Source organism: Euphorbia lathyris, chromosome 7 (assembly GCF_963576675.1).
Source record: "Euphorbia lathyris chromosome 7, ddEupLath1.1, whole genome shotgun sequence".
Lineage (NCBI taxonomy): Eukaryota > Viridiplantae > Streptophyta > Magnoliopsida > Malpighiales > Euphorbiaceae > Euphorbia > Euphorbia lathyris.
In genome coordinates, this window is record NC_088916.1 from 56,863,400 (window position 1) to 56,885,328 (window position 21,929).

Below are 21,929 nucleotides of genomic sequence, written 5' to 3' on the forward strand. Positions count from 1 at the left end.
TCGACTACGAGGAATCCTTTTATTTTTGGTAACCAACATCCAAGGCTCAAATTTAGTATAATTTAACTTTTATCTTATTGTTAATACAATTTTTTAATAAATAATTGATATAATATATGTAGTCCATTGCACGAAGTTTTATACTAATATAAATATAAATGAGATCAAAACAATTATTGGAGTACAAAAAGAAAAAAGAAAAAAAGGAAAGGGCGCATGACAACTTATGACCCATTTAACTATTATTTCATATTTTAGATGATTATTATTTTTCAAATAATTTAATTAATTATTTCCTTAATTATGAAGCATAATTTCCTCAAATTGACATTAACATTCAACATTCCAGTGTTAATTAATACAAAGCATAATTTTCTCAAATTAAAATTATTATCTTTCCAATTCCACGACTTACCTTTTCCATCTTTTGTATTATAAGTAAGAGATTAGATTTCTCTTACATTGTTACTGTCATTGTCATTGTCATTGTCACTGTCATTCTCATCTCTCTGTTTAATCTTCTTTTGTTTTCTAATTGAAAAGCAAAATGAGTTTCTTCGGCGCGATATTGAAACTGATTTGCTTCAGTTTCAATACCATTTTTGTTGGATTGAGATTTCTAGTTAAGGGTAAGTTCACATGTTTCTTTCATTTTGAATCTTTTAGTGTTTTTTCAAATTTTGAAATTCTTATTGAAGATTTTTGGTTGTTAGTTTTGGCTTGTATTCAAACTGATGATTTTTCTTAATACAATTGGTTTGTTTATTAAAAAATGCTTTTAGTTATAGTATTAATATGTCTTCGATAAACAATTATGAAATCTATGTGTTTTTTTCGTAAAAAAACTAGTTTTTCCTGTGTTTTTTAAAATAATTATATAGTTTTTATTATTTAACTAGTTTTTCTATGTGTTTTTTAAAATAATTATATAGTTTTTATTATTCCTTATCCACTTAAATGGTCAAAAATTGTTAAATAAATTTATTAAAAAAAACTCGATCAGATGGACGCCCAACAGCAGATGACTCATTTAAATATTATTTCGTATTTTAGATGATTATTATTTTTCAAATAATTTAATTAATTGTTTCCTTAATTACAAAGCATTATTTCCTCAAATTAACAATAAAATTCAACATTCCATTGTTAATTAATAGAAAGCATAATTTTCTCAAATTAAATTTATTATCTTTCCAAATTCACGACTTACCTTTTTCATCTTTTATATTATAAATAAGAGATTAGATTTCTCTTACATTGTTACTGTTATTGTCATTCTCATCTTTATGTTGAATTTTCTTTTATTTTCTAATTGAAAAGCTAAATGAATTTCTTCGGTGCGATATTGAAACTGATTTGCTTCAGTTTCAATACTATTTTTTGTTGGATTTAAATTTTTAGTTAATGGTAGGTTGACATGTTTCTTTTCCTTTTGAATCTTTTAATGTTTTTTTCAAAGTTTGGAATTCTTGTTGAAGATTTTTCGTTATTTGTCTTGGTTTGTATTCAAACTCATTCTCATTCCCATTTTTCTTAATGCAATTGGTTTGTTTATTAAAAAAAAGTTTTTAGTTATACTATTAATATTTCTTTAATAAACAATTATGATATCTGTGTTTTTCGGTGTGTTTTGTAAAATATAGTTTTTATTATTTTTTATACCCTTAAATGGTAAAAAATTGTAAAAGAAACTCTGACCATTGCTGATGAATGAAATGTCAAAATTTGGGATGTGAGTGAAAAATAAAAGGAAGAGAGAGTGTAAATCCAAAAACAGCAAGATTCCCGCCAAAGGAAATTTTTGGATTTACACGCTCAGCTCAACATGTAGTCGCTAACTAATTTTTGGACTCAACATGTCCGGAACATTTGATCGATTGGCCATTCTTTTGATTTGAAAGCTTCATTGGTGGTATTTGGTTTTTTTTTTTTTTTTTTTGCGTTAATTTGTTGTCTGTATTTCTGGATTCTTAGGGTTATTCAACTGTTGGTTTTAGATTCTAAATTCAATGTTCCACCTCGAGGAAAAACTGGTTTCGAGTGATTCTGACGGCGTAATTGGTAATTGGTTTGCTACTATTTTGTGTAGGCTTTGCAGGTTCTGCCAATGAAGAACCAAGGGAACAGAAATCAGATTTTGACATCTCAGAGGAAGATAGGAAGACTGAGATTGGGAATTTAAAGAATGAAGCCGTGAAGGCATCAAAGAAAATTAGACGTTCTCTCCCCAAGAGAGAGACTAAAAGCTGCAGATTGGGAATTTCTGCAATCGAAGATGATCGGGATGTTGAGGAGCTCCAATTAGTGGATGCATTTCGACAGGCCCTCACTGGGGAACATTTGCTTGCTGCTAGACACAATGATTATCACATGTTCTTGAGGTGCTTTTCTTCCCTCAGAGCTTGCGGATATCTTCAACTTTAGCGTTTTTAATTTTTTTCTTACATCTATTTCATGCTTGCTTAAATCATTAGAAAGCCAATTATCTAGTCTGATTCGTACCTAATTGGACCCATAAAAGTTGCTTATTGCAACTCTTTCCATGTTCAATACTCCTTGGCATGTCTTTCATATGTTGATTTCCTTGTTAAAGTAGAGTATGCTTATGTCCAGCTTCAGCTTTACATTTAAGGACCCCTTTTCAGGTTCTTAAAAGCAAGAAAATTTGATATTGAGAAAGCAAAGCAAATGTGGGCCAATATGATTCAGTGGAGGAAAGACTTTGGTGCTAACACAATTATGGAGGTAATGTAATCTATTTGCTTGAATCTAATGAATCTTTGCATGTTGCCCGTTTATCTTATCCTGGCTCTGCCTAATTTAGCAATTAGAATTATAGAATTTCCTTTCAATTTCTTTGTCCAGGATTTTGATTTCAGCGAGTTAAATGAAGTCAGAAAGTACTACCCCCAAGGTTACCATGGTGTGGATAAAGAGGGAAGGCCCATCTACATTGAAAGACTCGGGAAAGTGGAACCTGTTAAACTCTTGCAGGTCACCACTATGGAAAGATATTTGAAATATCATGTGCAAGAATTTGAAAAGGTTTCTGCAATTAAGTTCCCATCTTGCTCTATGGCTGCAAAAAGACACATAGATTCAATTACAACTATTTTGGATGTGCAAGGCGTGGTATGTCCTTTTTTTTTATTTAATATATTGTTACTGAACTGTTTCCAATATTGTTTGTGTGTGCTTGTACTTAGATCCTCATCTCTTAATCAAATTTATTTTTATAATTAGGGTTTGAAAAACTTTACCAAGTCTGCACGAGAACTCATCACGCTGCTGCAAAGGATAGTTGGTGACAACTACCCTCAGGTTGGTCTCTTGGCATTGCACTTTCTTGTGTGTTTTCAATATTATCAACTGTTAAGTCTACAATCTTATTGAGTTGTTTTGATGAATATAACTGCAGGTCCAGCTCTGCCATTTGTGGAAAAGCATCTTCAAGGAATCTTTGCTCGTATTTGTGCGCTGCTGTTCAGCGCATTACTTGGTTTCATCCGTTGTTTAATTTGGTTGAATAATGAAAACCCTACCTCCGATTCTTCTGGTGACGCTTCTGATCCAACTGTCGTACCAATACTCAAGGAGTTCCGCCCCCCACAGGCAGACATTGTCTCATCTGTGTTGAAAAGGCTAGGTGAGAAAGAGGAGTTGCTAAATGCTGCTGTTTGTCGAGTTGATGCATTAGAAGCAGAGTTGATTACTACAAAAAAGGTGATTACTTACTTGTCTATTTCATACCCTTCATTCAATATGTGGTGTGAGATCACTCACTGTTTATGCTTCTTCTCTTGCAGGCTTTGCATGAAGCTTTAATAAGACAGGAAGAGCTTCTTGCATATATGGATGGACAAAAGGAAGCCAGAAAGCAGGTGACTTGAAATCTTCTTTTTTCCCTCAATTTCTGGAACAGATCAGATCAGTGTTGGATGGATTAATCAATTTAAATTGTCTTCATGTCTGTCCATTGTAGAAAAAAAGATTTAGCTGGCGAAGAAGAGCTTTCTGTGCAGGAGGAAACAGTACATAAACATTGAATCGGTGTTGGTATCTCAATAAAATGAATGAAAATTCATGGCTCTCAAGATGTATATAAGTTTGAGAAGATGATTTTTATGCTGAAACACCCAAGCACAAGAGAACATTAGCAAAGCTGCAATTACTGAAGAGGACCATTTGGTTAAGAGGCTTTGATTTCAATGTCATTGAGCATTTGAACTAAAAGCTCAAGCTTATAATTAAAGGCTAGTAATTGTAGATCTTGTAATATTTACAAAAGTTGATTGTTTTGTGCAAGCTCAATGAGTACTAAGAAAGTTATAAATATTAAAACGTTGATTGTTTTGGGTATATTTTTGTTGAAAATCATAGTACAATTTATGCGACTGTATTTATGATCTTATATATGACATAATCACATTATATTTAATAGCAGGAAAATGTTCTGTTTTGAACAAAATATTATTTTCTCAGTTGACCTGTGAAAATGAACTGTACTTCATGTGGTTTTTTAACAACCAAATAAACAAGTAAAATATAATCATTTTTCTAGTAAGATTCTCTACAACCTAAATAGAATTCTAAACATACCTTAATAAATTTTGATCTGGTTTGAATCAGTTTGCACAATTGGGGATTCTAAACATACCTTAATAACTTTTGATCTGGTTTAAATCAGTTTGCACAATTGAAGTGTACATTTTTCTCTTAAGAAATTGAATTTTTATTTTACAAAACACTTCGTTGAATTGATCTAACATGAATGAAAATTCATGGCTCTCAAAGATGTATACAAGTTTGAGAAGATAATTTTTATGGTGAAACTCCCAGCACAAGTTTCTACCCCGAATTACAGAGATATAGTTCCAACAGATGGTATCGTCGTCCAATCCCTGCTTCGTTCCGGCATGTCAACATTGCCTCATGTCAACATTGCCTCAAGCGAGACTGCTAATGCTCTGGAAAGGCATCATCAGTATACCGGGCGAGGCCCCAAAGCCTAGATGTATGTCGTCCAACCCAACCTCTGACTCGTTCTTCCCAACCTATTTGACTCCTTTACTATTAGGCCTATGTCTGGAGAAGTTAGAACGCCTGGGTGACTAAACACTTCTCGTGGCTTAAAAATCCACCATAAGGAAAATTCTAAAGAAAATTGTAAATATTAAAAAGTTGAATATTTAGGGTATATTTTTGTTGAAAACCATAGTACAATTTAGAATAAAGTTCAAATAAAACCCATATGGTTTTATTAATTTTCAAATAAAGGACAATGGTTTACTTTTTGTCTAAACAAGGATTGGGATTTCAAACTTGGATTAATGCTATTAAAACCATCTTTAACGACCTGAAAATGAAAATTTTCAAGAATTAAAGTTGTTCAATGTGATATTTTCTATGGAACTGCATTTTCGATTTTCGAAAATCATCTTTTTTGGAACTTTCTCTCTCTAAACATTAACTTTCTCTCTTTACCAAACATCATCTAAACAATCTCAAAATAAAAAAAGTTGAAGAATTAAAGTTGCTTAAAATATTAGCAGTTCTTAAAATATGTCATTTTTGAAGTCGTCAAAGATGATTTTAATAATATCAATCGAAAAAGTCCTTATTTTGTTAAAGTTAAAAACCTCAATCCTCGTTTTGACAAAAAGTAAACCACAGTCCTTTATCTGAAAAATTAGTGAAACCACAATGGTTTTATTTAAACTTTACCCTACAATTTATGTGACTGTATTTATGATCTTATATATTACATAATCAAATTATATTCAATAGCAGGAAAATGTTCTGTATTTAGGAAAGTGAATGTTTTTTTTTACTAGGATGATGATGCTTCTATCCTAATTCTAACTTGCTTTGAAGGAACTTGATGAGGCCTTCAAGTGCAATTTGTGCATCTTTATTTTTCATAAGTTCGCCTGCAATTTCAGCAGGAGTAACCTGAACCTTCTCCAGAAGCTGCTCGATTTCTGGAAATAGGCGATGCTCCTGAATCTTTAAATAGTTAGATGCAAGTGTCTTGAACCCAATGAAAGTGCAATAAGACATATGCAGATGTATATCCATTCGGCCAGGTCTCAGCAATGCTGGGTCAAGCTGCTCTTTGTGATTAGTTGTGAACACTATGATCCGTTCATCTCCACAGCTCGACCACAACCCATCAATGAAATTCAGAAGACCAGAGAGAGTAACCTGCACCAAAAACATCAGTTCATCATAGCTCAAAATTTGTCTCAATAAAAACAACAAGGTACTAAGCCGAGCGCCTTAGAACCCCCAAAGGCGTACACGCTCTTTTGTGCTACAACATTTTAGTTAACACCCTAGCATTGAAGTTGTGTATTTAACCATTTTAGTACATATCTAATTTTAATCATAAATGCCAAAAAGAAACAGAGTATGGAACTTACTTTATTATCTTCTGTAGACTCAAAGGAACGATCAATGTCTTCTACAACCAAAATTGACCTGTTGCCTGTTCCAATTAGCAATCTTCTCAAATCCGAATTGCATTGAAGCTCTTTCAAATCCAAATCATAAACATCAAACTTAAGATAATTAGCCATAGCAGCTACCAAGCTTGATTTTCCCGTTCCAGGAGGTCCATACAACAAATAACCACGTTTCCAAGCCTTTCCTACTTCCCTATAAAACTCCTTCCTTTCTATGAATAAATCAAGATCTTCAATCAACTCCTTTTTCATCTCTGAATCCATGGCTACCGTGTCGAAATTTGCAGGATGATCAAAGTTAACCGACCCCCAATAATCAGTTCCATTATAGTCAATTGTGTGAAGCTTCAATGTCTTTTTCTCCTCTCTTATAGTTTTAGCTTTGCAAAGGATGTAAGGTAAGTAAGAACACAACACCATCTCTCTATGCTTCTCATGGAAACTTAGTTCAAAGTATCTTACCTGTTAGGAATTGGATAAGTTATTGATTATAATCAACTTGACACGCATAATAGGAAATTATACATGCAATCGGAAAGTTAGTACAACAATGAGAAAAACACATCCTTTACCCTAAATCTGATCCTTTATCCAAGTTACTAACTCCCAAATCTCATAAAACCCTATTAAATCTAAAAGCTAAAAGCTCACAAGTATGCATATCTCACAAGCACAACTTCCAAAACATACATGGGCAAGAAGGAACACATAATTCATTAGTAATCTACAAGTTTGTGCAACAATCTCATCATTTATCGAAGTTCCTAACACTTAAATCTCATGAGATCCGCTTACATCCAAACATTCACATACGCATATCATAAAAAACACAAGCTTGAGACAAATAAATACACAAAATATAGACCTAAAAGTATAATCATTTTCCTAATAGGATTCACAGAAATTTTTCTGGTTGCTATTATAATTAGAAAACAAAAATAATTAGAATTCTAGACATACCTTAACATTACCTCTGATCGCAAAAATGCACCATGGTTGTGTTTCTTGTCGAGAGTAACCAGATTTTCGGTGTTATGTGACACTAAAACCCAATTAAATTTCACCCCTTCAAACACTTCAACCAGTTGTTGATCCCTATCAATAGTAACTTGTAGTTCCTTCTCCTTCTCTGGCTTATTAACTTTGATTCGTCTGGTTGAACGTGATAAGTTGGAACCTAAGTACAAATTAGCAGCCTGAAACATTTGATTTGCGGTAAGGCCATCGAATTCTTCGATGATGATTGTGATCTGAGATGAAAAACGGATTAGGAATTTTTGGAATATTGAGTGGAGATTTTGTTGGAGTGTATTAGGGATGAGTTCTTTAGCTATGGATCGAAAGACAATTGCAGATGCAGCTAGAGAGGTTGCAGCTGTTAGAACGGTTTGAAGCTTGGGAAGATTTGGTGTGTTCATCGTTTTTCTTCAATTGTGAATATGCTGGGTTTTGCAAGGGTTTATGGTTTCATTTCCACACTGAAAAGAGAAATTTATAGAATTCTCTCATTTGTTCTACTGTATTCCAATGGGCCTTTTTCCAAACCTCAGTAAATTGGGCTTTTAAGGTTCAGAATCTTCATTTCAATAAGTTGTAGTTGTTTTGTTTTGTATGTATTTTATTGTATCATTTGCACGAAAATAAAAGTTAGGGTTAAAAACCAAATTTAACCCTAACAGTCGTTTAGGATTGACATATAAAATTGTGCAAGCTTAACTCTAATGTGAGCTAAATCAATTTTAACATATATTTTTTAAAATTAGAAAAAACTGATTTTAATGGTATTTAACTATCATTTCAGATCTTTCAAATATCAATTATGTCTAAAATATTTAATATATTACTAATAAAATTACAAAAATTCTACCTGCTATATATATATATATATATAAATTAATCACAATTTATACTACTATATGAGTCAAAATTGAAATCATTCTCACTACATAATTTTGTGTCTGAAGTTACCTTGAATAATTGCTTAATCTGATAACAATAGAAGAAATGAATAAGATCGGATAATAAAACGTTTGAGATCCTTTACGGCTTGAATCCGTATGGTGAATACTAAAAAAAATAAGTTTATGAATTTTGTCAATCTCATAAAAATAATTAATACATGTGTTGAATAAATTAGTTTCTTAGTCACATAATCACAATCTGTACTGAGAAATTTGGATTTAATTTCACTCTATTCTACAAGGTATCTTGAAAATTATGAATGCTTCGTATAAATATAAATCACCATATGTTTTAACACTTGAGTATTTGAAAATAGGCTTGATACCTCAAGACTTAACCCTCTCTACTCCATAGCCAACTTTTCAACCCCTAGACTCAAACAATTATAAACTTTTTTTTTTCTATCAGTGACACATACAACATGTATTATATCACCCTTATATAGGCAAAAGAATGTTAAATGTGTTATAATTGTTAAATTTTACAGCTGAAAGGATGACTAAGAATAAAAAATTTATCGTGACAAAAAGAAACAAGTTCAGAGGATTAGGGAGATATTAAACCTTGAAATATTAGATTAGTCATCTCTAAAAACATCTAAATCTTTTTAGGTTTAACTCCATCCTATAAGGGAACAATGATGACAAAAAACATAATTAAATCCCTGGACTTTATCTGTTTTAAGTATCAAAACTCTGATCAATTATTTTTGCACAATGAATTCTTGATCATTGATTCTGTTATAGATTCGACCTTTATTGAATTGTTTTCTCGAGTTTGGGAGGAATGCATTGTTAGAATGATTCGGCCTATTGACGTGGACAAATAAAAATAAGAGTTTATTAACTAAGATAGATAGAGAATAAAAAGCAAAAAGAAATTACAGAAATCAATTTCCAGTCAGTTCGGAAGTCGCGTCGTGAGTTAAGTCATAAAGAAGCGAATCAATATTGGTAGGTGATTAATTTCTTCCAAGTGCGATATTCTCTTCTCCCGTTTCGCGATTTTCAGCATTAGAATCGTCAAATCAACCTTCTCCTTTCTCAAACTCGATGGAAAAGTTAAATAAGTACCGGATCCATAACAAAATCAATAATTAATGACTCAATGTGGAAAATAATTGATCAGCAACTTGATCCTTAAAACAATAGACAGATAGAGGGCTTAATTTTTTTTTTTGCCAACAATGATCTCATACCTATTAATAATCATGCACCTCTATGATTATTATTCAATATCTGCAATACTTAACATCATATATCAAAACATTTAGAAGAAGAAGAAAAGAATAACATTATTATTAACTTAAAAAGTATTGTTTTTTTTTACATTACCAAGCAATAATAGAACCATAAAAATGGAAAGAGAGGGATTAATAATTACATGATAGAACAATAAGAATAAACATCATCATTAACAACATACCAAACATCGCATCTTTGACACATCTTAGGAGTATAAGGCACAACTACACCACCACCTTCTTTCTTTATATCTTCCTTCTTATTCTCTTCCTTTTGAGGTCCAATACTCACTATACTCGCAGACTTTCGAAATTTTCTAACTTTACGAATTATCTTCACTGGATCAGCTTCCCCAATTACAGTCACTGTGTTCTTAGCTGGGTCCTGAACTATTGAAGTTATCCCTTCAATTGTTGCAATTAATTTCATCACTTTCTGCCTGCATTTTGAACACAGAAGCTCCACTTGCACTATAGTTTTCTGCACCAGAAAATTAAGTACTACTGCAGAGTGTCAGTCAAATAGGAATGTTTGGTTGCAGTAATAATTAAAAAAGACAGTTTTTTATTACCTTGGACATGTTTTATGCCTCTGCTCTGACAAGAATGAAGCAAAAGAGAAACTGTATTCAGATAGACTAAAATAAGCTTATAATACTGTTGTAAGGCATGGGAGGAGTCACAATTCAATTGCTATTTATCAAGCATTCAATGGGAAGGAGGTCTCACATTTCATCCAACAATAAAAGTTTGGATTTTTCCTCAAAATGGTAAAACCCGGTTAAAAAAATTAACAGCGGTGTTTAAAATACTAGTTTCTAATTCGGTGATAGAGTGTAAATATCAAACGTTTGATACCGATGGTGTCATATGTCAAATCTAACATCTTACATACTATATCTGATGAATGTATCACCGGATTCTTTACAATTGAAATACAGTTAAAAACATCATGTCGAACAAGTTTTAACCAGGCATAAATAAGCATAATTGAGAGGAAAAATAATAATTTAAATAAATAAAAAAAAACTTGATGTTACTATGAACATTATTTGATATGATATGAAAAAAGTTAGGCAAAAAGGAGTAAATGTAAGTAGGTGATAAGATGTAAATGCATGTGTCAGAAGGTTCTTGATTGGATCAACTGTTACCCCAACAGGCATTAAATGCACAATTTACTCTTATGTTCATATCAATTTAGAGCCATCATATATGATCATTTCAGACAATCAAACTTTTTCAGATTTCAGAACCAATATACCAATTCCTTCTCATATGAACAACTACGGACTACATTCAGATCAGGGATAAAAAAGCATCCTGCTAACTATATCGCTATTAACATCATAGCTCATAAATTTCATTTCATGATATAAAATACTTTTAACATTATACTACTATTAAAGTTCAAATCAAAAGAAAATCTGTCAAAAATTAACAAAATGATGATATGAAAACAGTTGTTTTATGGGCCTTAAATATTATTCGGTTCCTCAACTATTTGTTTGCCTTTACCCCTGCTCTATTATTTTATGACACTGATCACTAACATATAACTTTAGGTTCCTTGCATATAAGGATCAATAACATACGGTCCAATTTAGATAGAAATTAACGTATATGTAAAGAGACTCATTAAATCAAACGTGGGATAATTGCTAATCATGTAAGATGATTCCCAAGTTTGTAGAAACAGAGAAACAATTGATTTTCGAATGTGAAATATTGTATAAAAATTGAGGCAACTAAACATATTTTTACCGAAATATTATAATAATTGTGTTGCTATTAGCAATCATCAAACACAAACATCTAATGAATCTTCTAATATATGTGCTAATTTCCGTCTACATAAAATAAAATATAATTGATTGATGGGAAAATTACAAAACTAGGTCAAATGGGAGGGCCATTTACATATTTAACCCATTTACTCAACCTATTACATATCTAGACTCATTTTGTGTGACTTTCCAAAAATACCCCCAATATTTACGCGCGGCTCGCCCCATCCCGTCTGACTTCGCATATTCCATACTATGCGAAGTCTGCGAAGTAAATGTTTGGGTTTGCTTGATGAATTTAGTTCGCATATGCGAAGCCTGGATGTGTTTTGAAGCTAATTCGCGAAGTAGTATATAACAAAAAAGGGCAAACAACAACGGATTCTAACATTCAAATCATAACATTATCAAAATTTACAAAAAGATTGCCACAATAACAACATTCAAATCATAACATTATCAAAATTTACAACAAGATTGCCACAATAACTAATCCGGTACCAATTTTGAAACGAAAATTACTCATCCGCTTTAAAATTGGCACCGGATTAAGTTAGGTCCACTTTGAAGATTGGCACCATAGGATGGACGTGTCCCATGGTGCACCCCGAGATTGACACAATCTCTCCTAACGAATCATTTCAGGAGTGAATGTGTCAATCTTGGGGAAGTTCATCCCTATACAGGAAGGAAAATCATCTTCCCTGCAGCCGAGTACGCCGCCTTCCAGAAAGGGATGTTACGTATTCAACCATCTACAGAAAAAATTAACCGTGTTAGTTATGAAAAAGGACGATTTTGGATTCGCGAAATGAAAATTAGCGAAGCATGCGAATGTAAATGTGCATGGGAAGAGGTGATTTTACTTCGCATAACGATTCTTTCGCGAAGTCTGCGAGGTCTGAAATGTGATTATCTACGTCGCATATCGATGCTTTCGCGAAGTCTGCGAGGTCTGAAACGTAAGGATCTATTCGCAGACTTCGCGAACTAATAGATTCGCGAGGTAGATCCATACGTTTCAGACTCTTTCTCTTCGCAGAACGTCGCGAATTCATCGATTCGCGAAGTAGATCATCAAGTTTCAGGCTCGTTCTCTTCGCAGATCTCCGCGAATTCATCGACTACGCGAAGTGAATTCATGGAAAACGCAGGAAAAACAGCAGATACTTACATTTTTCGCTCCTAACAGTATGATAAACTGGGAAGAACGACGGAAATAACGTAGAATAACCATTTCTGGAATGGTAACAAGAAGAAAGAAACCAATTAACGAACAGGAAGATGAAGAACCATGGCTTCGTTTTCTAGGGTGAGGAAGTTGCAGAATCAAGAGATGAAAAGAGAACTTCATTGTGATTTGGAAACATGGTGCAGATTTCATGCAATTTAAAGGCAAATAGGAAGATCAAAAGTCTTCAAATCATTAATGGAGGAGCCAAACCGTTTTCGCGCACCAAGGAGAACAGGGGAGAGAAACCGATAGAGTGAGGGGAAGTGGGAAGGGTAGGGGTATTACGGGAAAGTCACACAAAATGAGTCTAGATATGTAATAGGTTGAGTAAATGGGTTAAATATGTAAATGGACCTCCCATTTGACCTAGTTTTGTAATTTTCCCTTGATTGATATACATCTCGTTATCAATGGCCAATGTCATAAAATAACAGAGGCAAATGCAAACATTACTAATAGATCAAAGACTAAATGGTGCTTTAACCCTAATTTATGATGATATGAATAATAATAATAATAATAAAAAGCCTACATATAACAAAACTTATACAAATCATCATTTTATTTTTAAACAGAGAATTGAATTTGAATTTAGAGATCATAACATTATAGTCTCGTAATGCCTTCTTCTTTCTTCTCATCGGAGTTATTTCATTCTTCAGTTCAACAATGACTATTATTATTAGCCATCTTATGTTGAGGGTCAGTGGTAAGCTAAAGAATTAATTTGTACATAACTAGCAAATGGGTAATTTGTATTATAATTTCGGATCAGAAATTTCCATTAACAGGTCCATAGTAAGTACACCTCATATTACATAATGTGGCCAAGAAGGCACATGTACCTAATCAATTTAGGGCATTGGGTTGGGGTCAGCTGAATGGGCACGACTTAACCCCATCTCTCCCACTTTTTACACTTTTTTTTAATTTTAGTATAATATATTGTTGTACATACTTCCATACAAGTTTCCTGAAACATCTCCTACTAATACATGATATACCTTCATCAACTGAATACCAGAGAATTAACAACATGTTGCAGCTGAGCTTGCTGATCTTCAATATTGTTTTTCTGCAACAAAAATGAAATTCACTTAAACACCATAAGTTTCGAGATTGGAATAATCTTAAGCATGGATATAGGTAATTTCACAAGGTTAAAAAAGAAAGAATAATAACAAAACTATAATAATTGATCAAAAGGTATTCACAAGACAGACTTTTCATTTGGTCATTAAGTCATGGCACCCAAAAGTAGTTATAATATCATATTCACACTAGACCTCAACACTATGTTTTGTCACTTTCTACCCTTCTACCTCATTTAATTCCCCTCAGAAAACTGAATAAATCACCATAAGAAATATAGACGAACAAGTGGACTAGCTACTAGGTAAATCATTGCACTCACATCTAAACTTTTCTAATAGCAAAATTAGCATCGCTTGGATATCAGAATGTGATGCTTGGCACAAAAGATCAGCAAACAGTTACAGGGGAAGTTAAGGCAAAGTTGAGTGAAACATGAGGAATGGAAAAAGCCAAAATTAAGCCCTTGTGCTTACCACAATTTTCCACATTGGCCCTTGTATTTCAAGTTTGGTACATTTGGCTCGTGTGTTATTTTTGTAAAATTAAGGTATTGACAGAATATTTAGCTGTTGATAGACAGACGAAAGCTACATTTCCAAGGTATTAGATGCGCTGTAACACAATTGGAGAAAGTTGTTTGACTATGTGTTGGCACATGTAATACACTACTAACAGTATCATTTGTCGAGAGCCAAACTTTCCATCAAGGATCAGATTTTACACAAAAATATTAAACTACAGGACGCCAAACGTGTCAAAATCAAAGTAAAAGGCCAAAGTGATAAATTGTGCGAAAAATAGATCAGCTGTGAAGTAATTCAAATTTCTAGCACCCAAAAGCCTATGATGCATACAACAGAATTAATTTCTAGCACCCAAAAGCTTATGATGCATACAACAGAATTAATTTCACATCCGGTTCTCAAGAGGCAAACCCTCTCACATGTTGCATAAAAGGATTAGAGAAAATATAAAAAAGAACTTAACAACTTTTAGGAACATACATTATCAGTATTATTAACACACACAAGAAGATAAAAAAATTCTCAGAATGGAAGAAAAAGGTACCAATTGCAAGTCAAAAGCCCAAAAGGTCTCATCTTAATTTTTTCAGCATAATGATAATTAAGGGAAAAAATAGTCATAACATATAACTCACACTCACCAATTGAACTTCCACTCAACTTCTTGAAGTTCACTTTGGAGATTCATAAACGTTTGTCTTCCATATGATTCTGATTCTCCTCCATCTGAACATACATGTCAACTATCTTCTTGTCCTTCTCATAATATTCTTCCATCTTTTTCAACGGTTTCAAATCCAAGTCAAGGAAATTCACCTAATCCAGTTGCAATACAAATGAGATAACAAAGTTTCAGGGAAGATATATAACTAAAAGGATGATATTAACTGAAAAATCTAAACCAACTTGTCAAAAGGCTGGTAGTGTGTTTAATGCAAGCTAGTTTGTATTGGAAAGATGAAACTATTTAGTTACTGTATCAGTTAACAAGCCACTGATATTTTAAAGTTAAAAACATCATTTGTTTCAAGTACAGATTAGAGATACTACATTGCACTTCACCCAACAGAAAATGAGTATTAATGGAATGGGGAACAGCACAAGGTTTTAAACTTTCAAAATTACAATTTACAACTCAAAAATCCATTTAAAATGAGTATAAGTTGTAAACAGAGGAAACACCTATACAATTTCATAATTTAATCAAACTTGTTTAATATATATATATATATATATATATATCCAAGATCATGACTTGGAACAGCATAAATCATCAAATTTGATTGCAAATTCCAACTTTCTTGGACTAGTAATAATGCATAAGAAGAAAAGTTAGATCTTTTACAACATATGAAGAAAATCCATTAAAAAATAGGTGAAGAAGAATCGACTGAGTTCTTTTTTCTTTTTTAGAAGATAGAATTACATAGCTCGGGCCTAATCCATCTTGAACCACCCATAGAGAACGAACAAGACAAAACCCTCTTGTTGTTGTTGAAGAAACAATCAGTATAAATCCATTTAAAATGAGTATAAATCCTCCCTCTTTGAGCCCGAGAGGCATAAGGAAGATCATTGGTGGTGGTTTTTGCAAGAAACAGCACTAGCAATATCATATAGTTTTCACTAAAATTGATTCTCCATGTCTCCTAGCTATAGCATAAGACATAGTGAATTAAGATATAAACAAATCATGTTAAATGTCTACCTTGTAATCAAAATTTTGGTTGGTCGGTTGCAGGTATATACTTCCGTATGGAGACCCCAAATCCCCACCTTCTTTTGGTCTAAAACTGATCATCATGCTACAGTCTTTTGCAGTAGCAGATATCAAATAATCCCTAACAATCTTCAAACTCTCATCCATTGGAATAGAATGCAATGAGGTATATGTATTTGGCACTCCTTCATCCAATTCTCTACACACCATACAAGGTTGAGAAATCATGTCATAGTAAGCATGAATTGCTCCTTCAATATCATAATTATCCAGCTTCTGAGCTTCAACAAGTCGATCTAGCACTTTAGAACCGTATAATGTCTCAGCAACAAGCTCTAAGAAACTTGTAGTACGCAAACCATCGTCTGCCTCAATCACTCCTTTCAATGCATCTTCAAAAGCTTCTTCCACCAGTTTACTAGTTTTGTTTGTGCTGCCACCCAAGCCTCCCAATATAAGTGACCCATTCAAGAATATACGGAAATTGTTTTGAGGGGTGATGAAGAGATCATTGACTGCTTTATATATCTTTTCCTTGGAATTAGAGAAAATATCCAAAGGATCATACTGGCTCAACTCCGATACCTGAAAGTTTGACATGCTTGAGCCGAAATGGAAATTCAGAGGTGTACAAGCTTCTTAAAGCCAGTATATTTACAATTACAACGAGTTTTTCCAGAACAAAGTCATGTAATCAATCCATGGACAAGTTGAAATAACTTGGACACCGCTGTAGATAGAAGAAAATTACCTCCTGCTGCTGCAACTTCAAGACTTGATGGATTCTAAAACGTGTTATTTTCTTTTTAATGGCATTCCTTTCAGCAATGAATCTTGAATCCGGGATAAATCCACATTTGGGCTACTTGATGAAAACAAATAGGAAGTTACAAACCCTAGGAGGAAAAGGTATCATCATAACGATAAAAAGCAAAAAGATAAATTAATTATTAAAAAAATAAAGGCTTAATACATCAGGACTCCCTGAACTTGGCCCAAAAAACTGATTGGCACCTGAATTTGTTGAAAGTAACCTATTGACCCACGTACTTGCTTACAGTGATCTATTGACCACTAATCTTGTTTAAAGTGAAAGTGATATGTATTGCAATTTATTCAAATCATCTCTTGCTTGACATGTGGACTTAGTGAGTTAGGCTCATGTCAATTTAATCAAATTCAAGAAATTAACCATTTACTTTGTAAATTCAGGGGTCAATTGGTTTTTAAACCAAGTTCAAGCGGCTCTAAACCCAAAATAAAAAAACAACTTACAATACTATGCGTGTATATATATATTACCTTTATCTCAACAGATATGCAGGATCCAACCTTATCCATTCCTGATACGAAAAACAAGAATGAAATATGCTAAAATAATAAACTAATCCATTACTACCTTACGGATATCTAATCCTTGTTTCACAAATAAAATTAAAATAATGTAATTCTTGTTATATAACATATAAGACTATCGTAATGTTTCCATTGTCATTCTACGTTCATATACTCCAGTGAGGTACATTGTATTCTGTGGCCTAATATTGCCTAAAAGAATAAAACACAACAAAATAAAATAATATTTCCTTTTCTAGTGATAGATAAACCAAAATTAAAATAGGAAGAACAACAGAAATCGAATTCAACTTATCAGTCTATCTTCGAAAATCAAATAAGCAACATGTCAGAGATGTTATTCTCATTACCTTGAAACAGAGAATGATCAGACATGAGAAGCACATAATCTTGTTGTGTATCAATCTTGGCTGCATCAACTCGCCAAGCAGGACGCTGTGATATTACTTTCTTCTCGATAGATTGGAGAAATTCCCTGGAAACTGGAACATGTAGCTGCCTCAAGTTCCAATTAACTCAAATCAGAATCCCGAGCTAAACCAGTATATTTCCTCAAATTTGAAAAACAGTATACAAGAGAAAATTCTAAGAAATATTTGCAGAGACAAGACCGAGATTATCTACAGATGTAACTCATTACATAATTGAAAAAATAAAAAAGGTAAAGATGAAGAAGAAGGGCATACACCGGGATCAACGTGTTCAGGACCCAACAAAGGGCTGATAATACGCTGCACATAAATCAATTGCGCCTGTTCCTTCGTAGGAGCTGATACTAGCTCTTTGCAGACCTTCCATAGCAACCGTTCTTCCTCTGTTAATACTTGTTCGTTCCCTAGACAACCTGAATCTCCGTTCTTCGCTACTTTCAGTATTCTCATTACCTTCCCAATCTTCGACCCACCATAGCAGAAGTAATAGAAAAACAATCAGATTAAGTAACTACACTAGTATAAAATAAAATCAGAAAAAGGAAAATGAAATTCGTACAAAAACGGGAGAAGATCCTGAGTAAGCAAGAACTAGATTAACAGCACCTTCGCCCCTGTAGACCCAATCAGACGCATCCTTTTGCTCCAATTTGACCTCCATTAGTGATTTTGTAAGCTCTGTGTAGTTCACTTAAATCATTTAAAATGACAACTCCTAAGCAACGCAAAAAGCACAAAATTAAAAAAGAAAAGATGAAGAAAATTGCTACCTTATAAGACTGATCCAGGATTCCAAATGAATGGAAGTGTGGAAATTGAAAGCAAATTAAAGGGCAAGATGCTTGTTATACCAAAAAAAATAGCTGAGCAAGATGTTGCTATGAGAAAGCTGAATTTGAGTAAAGAGTAAAGCAGTAAAAGCATGGGAAGAAGATGACAGAAGAATCAGAATCCAATGCCGCTTTCTTTGTTAGGTTAGGAAAAGGGGGAGACTATTCTTGAAATTGATTTCTTGCCGTACAAAATTAGGGGGAAGAAAGGTACAAGTGGCACTACTAAACCCATTTTTCCCTAAGCCAAGCCCAAACCCATAGTATGTAGGTTCTTGATTCAGGTCATCAGAAGACTAATCGAAAAGTGTTATTCACAATTAGACATATCACTTGGCATAAAGTTCAATTTGCACCTTATTCTATATACTAAAAGTCAATTAGGTCCGCATTCTCTTTAAATCAACAATTTACTCCTTATCCTATGCTAAATTCATCAATTGACATCCATTCTAACATACTTGTTTTAATAAAAGGTATCAGAAAGATTAGAGCATGAATTTTCAACAGGTATGAAACATGATTAGTTGGAAGAAGAATACTATATAAATAGTTTAAAGACAAAAAAAGAAAAATGTCAAGTTACATTTTCTATCTTCCCCACCTATCACATGAGAAAAATGAATTTGTAAAGGTGAAATCCTTCATTAAGGTGTTGTTTGATAAAACTGAAAATTAAGTGCTAAATATTGTAAAAGCCGAAAGTATTAAACTATAAAACTATTTAGTTTATATTAAAAATTAAGTGCTGAATATAATTAATATGTTTGATAACTACGATACGAGAAAATATAAAACAATAAATTGGACAATTTTATCCTTTTATATTTTTTTCTAATAATTTTTTGCCCTTTTATATTAAGTAAACTTAAAATTGTAAAAAAGTCATTCATTAAACAATTGATTAGCAATTTAATCTCGCAAGCCGCTCATAATTTGACAGTCTTGATCACATGCACCTTAATGAACATGTAGAATTTGCTCATTCACCGTTAGATCTAGGCTTATTAGAATCCTAAGATGAATATTCAAAGCATCCCGAGGCTTAGATTTAATAAGCCTATATCTAACGGTGAATGAGCAAATTCACTTGCTCATTAAGGTGTATGTGAAAATTCCTGAACATTTGATATGTTTGTTCATGTACTGCTCTTTCAAAAATCAACTATTCTCCATATGGCGCCAACACATGCAATTACAATATTCCTCTACACGGGATATGAATATGGCGCCATTCTCTTTAAAATACGAAATCTTGTTTTTAAAACACCAAATGCACATTCAACCACATTCCTTAACCTTGCATGTGCATGATTAAACATTTCTTCTTTTGTTCTAGGATGCCGACCATTTCGAAAATCTGATAGCTAGTATCGAGTATTACGATAAGGAGCTATAAATCCTTTAGTACTTGCATATGCAACATCACATAAATAAAATTTGTTTGCAACAAATAAGAAATTAATAATACATGAGAATATATTATCTGAATTGTTCAACTTTTTATCTGTTTAATATAAAGCAACTATATTTAAATTGATAAATTGCCAGGTGGAGGAAACGAAAAATTATTTGATAGATCGCGCATGTTTCACTTAATACTCTTGAGTCGTGTGCTACTCCTTCCCATCTAGGCCAAACAAATGAAATGCATGTCATAATCACTTATAGCATATTTTGATAACATTCTCCTCTTCCTGTTTCTCGATACGATCTTTGTTGTTTCGGGTGGTATAACGACATTAATAAGAGTCTCATTAAGAGCACCAACCGCACCCTATTATAATTATAAGATAACAAATGATTTTATATTAAAAAAATATTGGATACCTGAAATTTTTATTGAAGTCGCCAATAATGCTGCACTTTATCTAAATCAGGGTTAAAAGTAGTAAGCACAACAATTTCCTTAGTAAAATATAGGATTGTCTTTAGAACTTCATGAAAATAAGAATGTATAGTTTGAGTTGAATGGTTGAATCTTCATTTCACAACACAAGTACTAAAATTTTGGCTTAGCATCATAAAAAACATTGCTATCTTTTCCTCAACCTTGACATAACAACTATCTTTTAATCGTCCTTTAATTTTGAAATGAAAAAGCACAAGGATAAAAAAAAAAAAGCTTTTTTTTTCATTCTCAGCATTTATTGACGATGTGCTTCTTTTCCATTTCCCATTGAGTATTTTTTTTGACATACTCATTCCATTTGAGAGATGAATTGATGTATGACCTTCTCCCAATGCACCTTCTATTCAATTTCTTCTTAATCAAAAAAAGTATTATAATTACTTTCAAACTTTTTTTTTTGCTTTTTGGTCACTATATTGTTATAAATTTTAAATGAGATAATATTAATACATAAAAAAGTATATATAATAAAAACACACTAATTAATATTAAATCATAGGGTAAATTACATACATGGTGTACAACCTTTACCTGTTATCACACTTTGGTGTACAACCTTCAATTTTGCACACTAAAGTGTACAAACTTCAGGTGACCTCCCACTAAAGTGTATAGCCGATTTTTATGACCGGTCAACACAGGTCAACGCTGCCACATCAGTAATTTGACTATTCTAAAAGTCAAAAATTGACACCCTATTATGAAATTACTAAAATAGCCTTATCACCTTCCTTTGCAACTCCTCTCTCAGTCTTTTCTTTTCTTTCTCTAGATCCTCTCTCCTTAACTCATCTCTCTCTCATATTTATCTATCTAAGAACTCTCTCTAAGTTTCTCTCTCTCAAATCCTTACTGACTATGGAAACATTGGTTGCTTCCCCAAATACGGAACCCGATTTGGCGCGATTTTCTTCTCAATGGTGCGTTTGATCAGCAACATGAAAAAAAAGCAGGGACCTCAAGATGCTTTTTAAAATTAAAAACCCTCTCTTTCAATTTACGAACCCTCAGCAATCACCACTTCTTCCACTTCCCTTCCTTGTTGCCAATTTCCCACCTGGCAAATCGACGCGAATAATCTTCAGTTATCACCGGCTTTCCTAACCTCCGCTGGTCCTTCCCTGAGCTCCTTCAGTATATCAGTTCCTTACCTTCGCTCTTTTCTTCGTTGATTCTTCCTATTATTGCTGGTACTAGCGCTGCTGTTGCTTTAAATTTGAATAGTGCAATTGGTGATCTAGTTCATACTGATGTGGCAAATGCTGATGGTGATGGCACTGAAACTGCTCTGAACTTCCGTATGGAAAACTTGGAGGAGGTTGATGATGTATAAATGTTGCTGCAGAACTGGAAGATGAAGGTGCTGTTGGC

At 33.0% G+C, this 21,929-nt stretch overlaps 3 protein-coding genes and 1 long non-coding RNA gene across 5 annotated transcripts; 1 reads left to right on the forward strand and 3 right to left on the reverse strand.

Annotated features, from left to right (window-relative positions):
* The first annotated feature begins 2,253 nt into the window (after positions 1 to 2,253).
* On the forward strand, positions 2,254 to 4,376 carry LOC136200413 (phosphatidylinositol/phosphatidylcholine transfer protein SFH8-like). Its single transcript, XM_065990796.1, has 7 exons — positions 2,254 to 2,381; positions 2,646 to 2,745; positions 2,866 to 3,132; positions 3,244 to 3,325; positions 3,419 to 3,723; positions 3,807 to 3,881; positions 3,983 to 4,376. Exons 1-7 carry the CDS (start codon positions 2,371 to 2,373, stop codon positions 4,037 to 4,039), a joined length of 897 nt encoding a protein of 298 aa, XP_065846868.1. The 5' UTR covers positions 2,254 to 2,370; the 3' UTR covers positions 4,040 to 4,376.
* Positions 4,377 to 4,746: 370 nt separating this feature from the next.
* Positions 4,747 to 7,922, reverse strand: LOC136201108 (AAA-ATPase At3g50940-like). The gene is made up of 3 exons (XM_065991687.1): positions 7,436 to 7,922; positions 6,423 to 6,926; positions 4,747 to 6,204 (listed from the first exon to the last, which is right to left on the reverse strand). The coding sequence occupies exons 1-3, from the start codon at positions 7,880 to 7,882 to the stop codon at positions 5,848 to 5,850; spliced, it is 1,308 nt and encodes a 435-aa protein (XP_065847759.1). The 5' UTR covers positions 7,883 to 7,922; the 3' UTR covers positions 4,747 to 5,847.
* A 1,786-nt stretch (positions 7,923 to 9,708) lies between these two features.
* On the reverse strand, positions 9,709 to 10,424 carry LOC136235876 (uncharacterized). The gene is made up of 2 exons (XR_010691970.1): positions 10,242 to 10,424; positions 9,709 to 10,150 (listed from the first exon to the last, which is right to left on the reverse strand). It is a non-coding gene; the product is annotated as an uncharacterized lncRNA (long non-coding RNA).
* Positions 10,425 to 14,950: 4,526 nt separating this feature from the next.
* LOC136235875 (inositol-pentakisphosphate 2-kinase-like) lies at positions 14,951 to 18,877 on the reverse strand. Of its 2 annotated transcripts, none has more exons than XM_066025950.1 (8): positions 18,587 to 18,877; positions 18,376 to 18,494; positions 18,072 to 18,278; positions 17,736 to 17,880; positions 17,332 to 17,372; positions 16,781 to 16,891; positions 16,018 to 16,614; positions 14,951 to 15,125 (listed from the first exon to the last, which is right to left on the reverse strand). In XM_066025950.1, the coding sequence occupies exons 2-8, from the start codon at positions 18,475 to 18,477 to the stop codon at positions 14,994 to 14,996; spliced, it is 1,335 nt and encodes a 444-aa protein (XP_065882022.1). In that variant the 5' UTR covers positions 18,478 to 18,494; positions 18,587 to 18,877; the 3' UTR covers positions 14,951 to 14,993. The 2 variants fall into 2 exon arrangements, with proteins under 2 accessions (XP_065882022.1, XP_065882023.1); XM_066025951.1 differs by having other exon boundaries at positions 18,376 to 18,506.
* Positions 18,878 to 21,929: the final 3,052 nt, after the last annotated feature.

Bases quoted from the DNA above. Each gene is read 5' to 3' on its own strand.
- LOC136200413 (XM_065990796.1), top strand. The intron at 3,326-3,418 runs GTCTCTTGGCAT...ATATAACTGCAG, and splicing joins TGACAACTACCCTCAGGTTG to GTCCAGCTCTGCCATTTGTG. The intron at 3,724-3,806 runs GTGATTACTTAC...CTTCTCTTGCAG, and splicing joins AGTTGATTACTACAAAAAAG to GCTTTGCATGAAGCTTTAAT.
- LOC136201108 (XM_065991687.1), bottom strand. From the start codon at position 7,882: ATGAACACACCAAATCTTCCCAAGCTTCAAACCGTTCTAACAGCTGCA. The intron at 6,927-7,435 runs GTAATGTTAAGG...AATTCCTAACAG, and splicing joins GTGCATTTTTGCGATCAGAG to GTAAGATACTTTGAACTAAG. The intron at 6,205-6,422 runs GTAAGTTCCATA...TTTTTGGTGCAG, and splicing joins AGTCTACAGAAGATAATAAA to GTTACTCTCTCTGGTCTTCT.
- LOC136235875 (XM_066025950.1), bottom strand. From the start codon at position 18,477: ATGGAGGTCAAATTGGAGCAAAAGGATGCGTCTGATTGGGTCTACAGG. The intron at 17,373-17,735 runs GTAATGAGAATA...TTTTCGTATCAG, and splicing joins TGATCATTCTCTGTTTCAAG to GAATGGATAAGGTTGGATCC. The intron at 15,126-16,017 runs GTAGACATTTAA...CAACTGGATTAG, and splicing joins ACCAAAATTTTGATTACAAG to GTGAATTTCCTTGACTTGGA.